The sequence below is a fragment of the Nannochloropsis gaditana genome (genome assembly GCF_000240725.1).
Source record: "Nannochloropsis gaditana CCMP526 unplaced genomic scaffold scaffold135, whole genome shotgun sequence".
NCBI classification, from domain to species: domain Eukaryota; class Eustigmatophyceae; order Eustigmatales; family Monodopsidaceae; genus Microchloropsis; species Microchloropsis gaditana.
This window is the reverse complement of record NW_005803818.1, coordinates 43,017-50,769: the sequence shown is the minus strand read 5'-3', so window position 1 is coordinate 50,769 and position 7,753 is coordinate 43,017. Positions and strand designations below refer to the sequence as shown.

The following is a 7,753-nucleotide window of genomic DNA, read 5'->3' as shown; positions in this document are numbered from 1 at the left end:
GGCGGAAGCACAGGCCGCCATGTGTTTGGCACATACATCCGGGTGGGTGCCCATGCCGTCCCACAGCCATTGCCGCATCGTCCGCGCGTTCAGCATGGTCTCGGCGGTGGCAAAGGACTTGCTGACCACTACCACCAAGGTCTCCTCCGGGTCGAGTTTCTCCTGGGCCCGGGCCACGTCTACCGGGTCCACGTTCGAGAGGAAACGGAGCCGAAAGTCCCGGCAGGACTGCGAGCCTTCCTCCTCCGTCTTGAACACCTCGTGGATGCAGGCGGGCCCTAGGTAGCTGCCCCCAATGCCCACGGCCACAATGTTCCGGATCCGCTTGCCCGTCGCCCCCCGAATCGTGCCCTGGCGGACCCCCTCTGAAAAAGCCTTGACCTTGTCCAGCACCCTGTGGACTTGGCGGACCACGTCTACCCCGTCGACCACCACGCTTTCCTCCCGGCCCGCCCGCGTGGCCATGTGCAGCACGGCCCGGCCTTCCGTGTGGTTGATCTTCTCGCCTCGAGCCATGGCCGCCACTTTCTCCCCAACCTGCGTCCGCTTGGCCAGCTCGATCAAGAGCGTCCGCGTCTCCATTGTCATCTGTTGCCGGCTGTAGTCCATGTACACACCGTCATAATCCACGCACAAAGCATCCGATCGCACCGGGTCTTGGACCAAGTGCCGCAAGTGTAAGGCCTTGATTTCTGCCGCGTGGCGGACCAGTCGCTGCCATTCCACGGTCTGGGAAGGGAGTTTGTACGTGGGATGAGACCCCTGAGTAGCCGCGCCGGCGGCGGAGGGCGAGGTGGAGGGGGAGGACGGGGGGAAGTGAGAAAGGCTCGGGTGCAACGGCTCAAACGGAGAGGCTGCGGCAGCACTGGCTGCTTTCGAGAGGGGAATACTGGCCGCAATGCGAGGTGCTCGTGCGGAGGAGGGTGGAGAGGGGGAAGAGGAGGAGGGCGCGGGTATGGGACGTGGGGCGCTTTGAGGTGGGGGAATGTGGTGGAGGGGTTCGTCGCGGTAACCCTGGATGGGCCCACGGTATTTTCTTGGCGGTTTTCGATGGTTGATTGACATGGCCATCTTACGAATGCTGCTCCTTCTGGTGTTTTTGTCCGTGGCGGGGCCTCGATCGGGTCCTTGGCATGCCCTTGAGACGGGGAGGCGGGGGATGAACGCGCTGTGTTTCATGGGAAATGGGGTGCGAAACAAGTTCAGACAGAGGGACAGACAGGGGTGCATTTTAAAAGAACGGACAAGCGCGAACGTAGTGTGTACAGACAGGGCATGTCCTCATAAAAGAGGCCATCCCGGCTCTGGAGAATCTTGCTTGAGGGCAAGTTGCTTTAAGTGACACGTCTTTCTCGTTCCGACCTACCTGCTGTGGGGAGGCAAATCATGCCTCGAGAACCCTCTTGATGGTGTGGCATGCACCACATTCACGCAAAGCATCACCGTCGAAAAGGCGGAAATGCCTCTGTAGAGCCATGACGGTCGTCGCCGCCTCATCCTCTGAAGCCTAAGCGCGCGGTTTCCTTTCAAGCTGCGAGTGGAGCGGTCAGTGCGTGTTCACAAATACCTGTGGGTCAATGAAAGGCGTCAACGGTGACGAAAAGCATGCTGCAATGAATGTATCATACCCCAAAATTGGCACCACGCCCCACACGAGTGCAAAACCCAAAATAAGAACAATCAGCGCGACACGACACCAAAGACTAGCTCATGGATCGCCGCCACCCTCCTTCCTTTCCGGCTGCGGCCGGTCTCACTCCAATATACACACACAGTCCAGCCCCGCAGTACCTATTGGGCAAGGTGTAGTGCCCTGACAATAGTGTCACCGTGGAAGGAGGGCGTGTAATAAATGTTTTGCCCGATGAAGGCATTGGAAATGCTCTCTTTGATGGCACCTGAGAAGGGCCACTGTCTTCAACGTCCTTCCAGAGCCGATCTTCAATCGTCGTCTCTTTTTAATTCAAGCTTAGTATTTTGATATCCAAAAAATAAAATAAGCGGGGAAGAATTATATATACCACCATGATTTAAATGCCGCAGGACTTTACACTGACTGTTAAAGAAACAAGAAATTTGATGGACTGCGTTTTGGGGAAATCGAACGTTCGTGCAATAGCGAGCTTTGCTTCATGTTTTTTTTGGTGTGGAAAATATATAAAGTTTTCGATGTAAAAAAAGAGCTCTCGTTTATCATCCACAAGGTTGTATTTTCCCCCTTTCAACTAAGTCTTTATTCTCCTCATCTGAACTTCATCGCCTCCGCCAAAAGTTCGTTGTACGAAGCCTTGGGCGTACTGGCCCGTCGTAAAGAGTCAACTCGCTCCCGGGCTGTCAGCAAAGCGAAGCAAGTGGCTTGCTTCAGACTCAACGACTCAGTCTTACAGAGCATCGCCGCCAATAGCCCTGCAATGAAGGCGTCGCCGGCCCCATTCGTATTCACCTCTGCGCCCGCTTGCACGGGAAAGGGAGGTAAAAAGGCCTCCTGACCGACCCACTTGGCAGCCTGCCACGCCAAGGTTGCGGACGCCTGCAAGCGTTTTTCATCATTTGTGACCTTGACGTACGCCCCCTGCTCCCCCAGCGTCAGGGCCACGACGCCCAGGCCATTTTGCAGCAAAGCATCCCCTACCGCCCGCAGGGAAGGGAGGGAGAGGACCTCGTCGAAGGCACCCAGGCCCGTCGCCTCCCAGTCCAAGAGCAAGCCAGCCTCCTCCTGATTCAAATGTAGCACGTCCGTCATCGCCCATGCCTCCGCCAGGACATCCGGCTCGCTGTTTCGCGTCGTTACTCCGTTCAAGTCCATGCTTATCAACAGTCTTCTCCTCGCGGGGCGCCTTCCCACCTCCTTCTCCCCCCCATTGGCCCCATCTAGAATTTCTGCCGCTGCTTGGAAAAAATCGCGCAAGGCTGGACCTTGGAAATTGATCATCAGGTGGGGGTACCCAAAGTGAAACGCGGCCACGCCCTGGACCTCGCCTGCTCGCACTCCCTCCCTCAGGGCAGCCAAGGCCTCCCCCGGGGTGAAGGAATCGTTCGCCTGCAGGTTCACAAAGCAGCCCCGGGCACCTGAAGAGGCCAAAATGGGCAGCACCGCCAAACTGGTGCAATGCTGAGCGTCTCGGATGACCAGGGATGTGTCGGTCCCCGCCTGTTCTAACTGCCGCAGCAGCTCGTCTCCGTGCACGTCCCGACCCATTTTGGTCAAGACGTGGACGATGGACGTAGTAAAGGCGCATTCCCTCTCTCCCTCCCTCCCTCCCTCCCTCCCTCCCATCCCCAGCATGTCCGCCAAGGCCACAGAGGACCTGTGGCGCCGCGCCGCCCGGGCAAAACACCTGCGTTTGAAAGGTGTTTATGGCCCCAAAGGTCTCCCCGTCTCCGGACGCGCCCACCAGCATCAAATCCAAGCAGCTCAGGCCCACGCATAGCACCCCTCCCACCCAGGGCTCTGTCATGCCCCCCCCTCCCTCGACGTCCTTGACCAACCCCTTCCTTGTCAACCCTCGACCGACTCCTCCTTCCCGCCCTCCCTCCTTGGTTTCGGCCAGAACATCCTCCAAGGCGGCCATCTGATGGAAGAAGCCAGGGTCGGTGCCCTTGGCCGCCCCCTCTGGGACCTTGAACAGGTAGGCGGTCGCCAAAGCCACCCGTCGGGGGGGCACATTCTTTCGCGCAAAATAATCGCACCACACCGCCACGTCCAGCATGAGGGGGACGCAGAGTATCGAGTCCATGCAGCGAGTGTAGGTCAGCATCGTGTGCGGTGCGCCCAGGAACCCGAGGCTGGTGTACTCGACCACGTCCCGTTTCTCGTCTCCCATGAAAGGGGTGTACATGACCCGGACCTGATGGTCGATAGCTTCCTCCCACCCGGCAAAAATGTCGCTTTTCACCCGCATTTTCGCGTCCAGCGTTTTCTTGCTCGTCAAATTCAGCATGTCATTGTTCCCCAGGTGGTTGGAGGAGGCAATCACCGTCGGGGCCAGGCCCAAGGCCCGCAGGTACTCCACTGCGGCCGTTTTGAACTTGGTTTGACCGGCCTTGAAGTCCGTGCCAAGGACGTAGCACCGGGCTTTCACGGGCCCGTTGGGCGTGTGCAGCTGGGCACGCGAGGCGGCCAGCTCGGTCAAGCCAGGGCACAGGGTATTTTGGGACCCTCCGTTCACGAAAGAGCAGCCTTCCAGGCAGGCCGCTGCCGCATACAGCAAGGATGGGGAGACTTCAGGGTCATTAGCCTCGATGCCAGCCAACAAGGCGGTGGCAGTAGGATAGTCGCCCAGGCTTGGGCGTTCCACACTTGCGGACCAGATTACGGTGATATGCCCGGCCAAAGGGATGTTGTGTAGGCGCCGAAAACGTCGAATGTCTGCTCGCAGGAGGGCCAGCGCCTGGGCGTGGGTGGTGGTGCTCAAATCCACCGCGTTCGTGGCCGTAGCATGCTGGCTTTCACCAATGAACGACGGATCCCAGACACCTTTCCAAATTTCCACTTGGTTCAGGGACGCGCGCACTTGCCGCACGAGGTCATAGTCCAAGACGTGGCTAGCATACAGGGCGTCGCCGAGTCGGGTCGAGCGAATGTCCCATCCTCCCACTGCGGCCCGATTTGCATCGGCCAGCTCGTATGCCTCCTTGTATCCTCCCTTTCCACCTTTTTTTGGCAGTTGCGTAATACATCCTAAGTAATTCGCCTTAACCTTTCCAGTCGGCGCCTCCCATTCCAAACCGAGCTGATTGGCCCGGAGACCAGCCAGCAAGGTCACTCCATTATTTCCCCCTAGGCCTACGATGAGGATGCCAAAGGAAGACGTCTCTGACATATTTTTGAACGTTGCTCGACTATTTCTACCGCCACCAAGAGCGCTGCTATTCCGCTTTTATTTGAGTCCCTGGGTTCCGCTACTTCCTTTGAGGGGGACAGTCGATGCTCGACTACAAATTTGAGACTGTGCAGGAAGTTGGTCGGCCTTTCGCCTTTTATCCAGACACGGTCACCTGTTAATTGGGGTTCCTGTGGTCAGTTGTTGACGGATTAGCGAGGACCAGTCCCGTGGGACGCGCTCCAAGATTTAGTATCCGTACATGCCTTACACAGTCCATATTTGCCATGTATACCCAGTTACTCAATGCAAAGGCCTAAGTAAAGAAATGAGCATGCATCGTGGAAGTATCGGAGGCTACATACACCGGAAGATCGCTGAGAGGGGTACAGACGTGAAAGTGGTGCTCCTATCGTCACAATCCACGCACCCCCCCTTGTTTGCCGTATCGGCTTTTTCCTCGGAGTTATCTTAGAGGATGCCCTTTGTAAAAATCAACCCCTGTGCTTCGAATTAAGGGCGTATTGCAATGCGTTCGACATGAAAAATGATGTGCAAAATTAAGAGCAGGTCTAGTTGGCATCAACCTGCCATCTCGTGCGTACCAGTAGATGTGACCCATTCAGTGGATGTGGTGCAAAATAAGCAATTTGAAGGGGCTAAAAAAGGACAGAGAATGGGTACAAAATTAAGAATATTGTAATTTTCATTGCACCGGTAAAGCAAGAGCTGTACATATGTTTGCTGTTGAAATTCTAAATCATGCCTCGAAGGAAGCAAAGGACAATCTCAAGCACCACATTTGTTTTCGTTACGAGAACTCCTGCGTGCCTCAACAGACGTGTCGAAGGGCCTCAGATGCGTTTCTATAATTATCAACATGCAATAAGACATGTCTACCCGCGATGGCCGGTCTAGTAAGTGCGTCGCACCGGACTGTACCGATCGGTTTAATAAGCGTAGACAGCAAGATCGAGAAAAGCGGCTGCTACAGAGTTGCTATGACGGTCACACTGAAGCATTGCTAGGGTATCATAGCGTATGATATAACATACACGTTAGTGCGACTCGTTGGAAGGAGTGTGCTGCTGGCTACGTGATAAACTTGTCGTTTCTCGAGTTTTCCAACATTTATTAGCTCGTTATGTTGCTCGTCCCTGTTTATTGTGACACTTGCCCATAAAATATGTGCTCTTTCGCACCAAGTGCTTCGCATAAGATAATCGCCACATCAATCATTGATTTTATAAAATAATTCCAGTTAGACTTTTGGGTAGCATGCCCCATTGGGAACTCCGTAACTCTCCCTTCTCTATTTCTTTTGAGAATTTCTCTCCAGTGATGTGAACACGATAATAAGACAACAAGTATTTCTCTCCTCTCGAAGCTATTATTCCGCAGCAAACCGTGACGTTGTATGGCTTGGACCTATTTTTGTCTCGATTTGTGCTCGAACAACACCAACTATTGATACCTTTCCGAAGCTCTTCCCGCCGAGCAAAGAGGTCGGTATGGAATCAACAAATGGTGATAATTATCGTGACTGTGTCCAATGGCAAGGAACAAGTTACATGCAGGAAAAGACGCGAGGGCCCGGAAGTGTTATCGAATCGGGTCGAGAAGAAAAGCAGGGGAAGGGGGAGGTCTGGGTTCCGCGCGCTCGCATTGCAAGCTATTCAAAGCGCTCAAAACTATCATATACTGGAGGGAAACTCCACCACGGCGTACAGATGCCGAGCTAGCCTAGCGCTCGAAAAGAACATGAGGAAGTAGCCGTGTGTTGTAATTGTGGCACAGAGTGTGATATCCGCGTGCACCGCCCCGTGACCCTCCCATGCTCTAGCGAAGCCCGTCGCCCATCCACTACTTCCTACGGTGGTGGTGGCACGCCACTTGTCAGGCATTCTCGGCCCCCTTGCTCATGGAGGCGTGTGTATGTTCATCGCCCAGCATGTAGTTGGAGGCGGGAAGAGTATTATGTGCGTTGGGAGACAAAAACTTGGAAGACTGGAGGAGCTGAGGACCATCCATCTCCTCCCTTGCTTCCTCGCTGCTTCTTCGTTGCTCACAGCAGGATTACACGCAATCTGAAAGCTTTGACAAGGCTTTGACGCACGCATTGAGAAAATGTCGTAATTGAGCGTAGTAATCAAGGACACAGACGGTGGTGACCTGGAGATAAAGTGCTGCCAAGGCATCTTTTCTACTGTCATCCATCCTACACACCGTGCCTCGGTCTCGTCCCGGTCTCATCCCATTTCTCACTCTTTTCTATTTTGCAGGCGGATCTGTTTCAACCATGCAGATCTTCGTCAAGACCCTGACGGGCAAGACCATCACATTGGATGTCGAGCCCAGCGATACCATCGAAAATGTGAAGCAAAAGATTCAAGACAAGGAGGGCATTCCCCCCGATCAGCAGCGCCTAATTTTCGCAGGAAAGCAGCTGGAAGACGGACGCACGCTGTCTGACTACAACATTCAGAAAGAGTCAACCTTGCACTTGGTCTTGCGCTTGCGTGGTGGGGGCAAGAAGCGCAAGAAGAAGGTATACACGAAACCCAAGAAGATCAAGCATAAGCACAAGTCTGTGAAACTGGCCACCCTGAAATTTTATAAGGTGGAGGATGGAGGCAAGGTGAAGCGTTTGCGAAAGGATTGCCCGGATTGCGGTGCGGGTGTTCGCCTGGCTGTGCATGCTGACCGGTACTACTGCGGCAGGTGCACTGTGGCGGTGAGTTGGGAGAGGCGAAGGGCGGGAGGACGGGAGGGAGGGAGGGAGGGAGGGAGCGAGGGAGGAGAAGAGGGAGGGAAACAGGGAAATAAGACTAGACCACACTTTTCTGCGGTAGTCACATATCTTGAAAAATAACGCATGTAGACACGAGCTCAATCTCTCAATTACTCGGACCCGCACCTCGTCACAGTAC

General features: G+C 54.8%; 1 protein-coding gene across 1 annotated transcript; it reads left to right on the top strand.

Annotated features, from left to right (window-relative positions):
* Positions 1–7,122: 7,122 nt before the first annotated feature.
* On the top strand, positions 7,123–7,243 carry NGA_2086210 (uncharacterized protein; the record flags this gene model as incomplete). Its single annotated transcript, XM_005855685.1, has 1 exon — positions 7,123–7,243. A coding segment is annotated over one exon (121 nt), but the record flags the coding sequence as incomplete, so codon positions are not given.
* Positions 7,244–7,753: the final 510 nt, after the last annotated feature.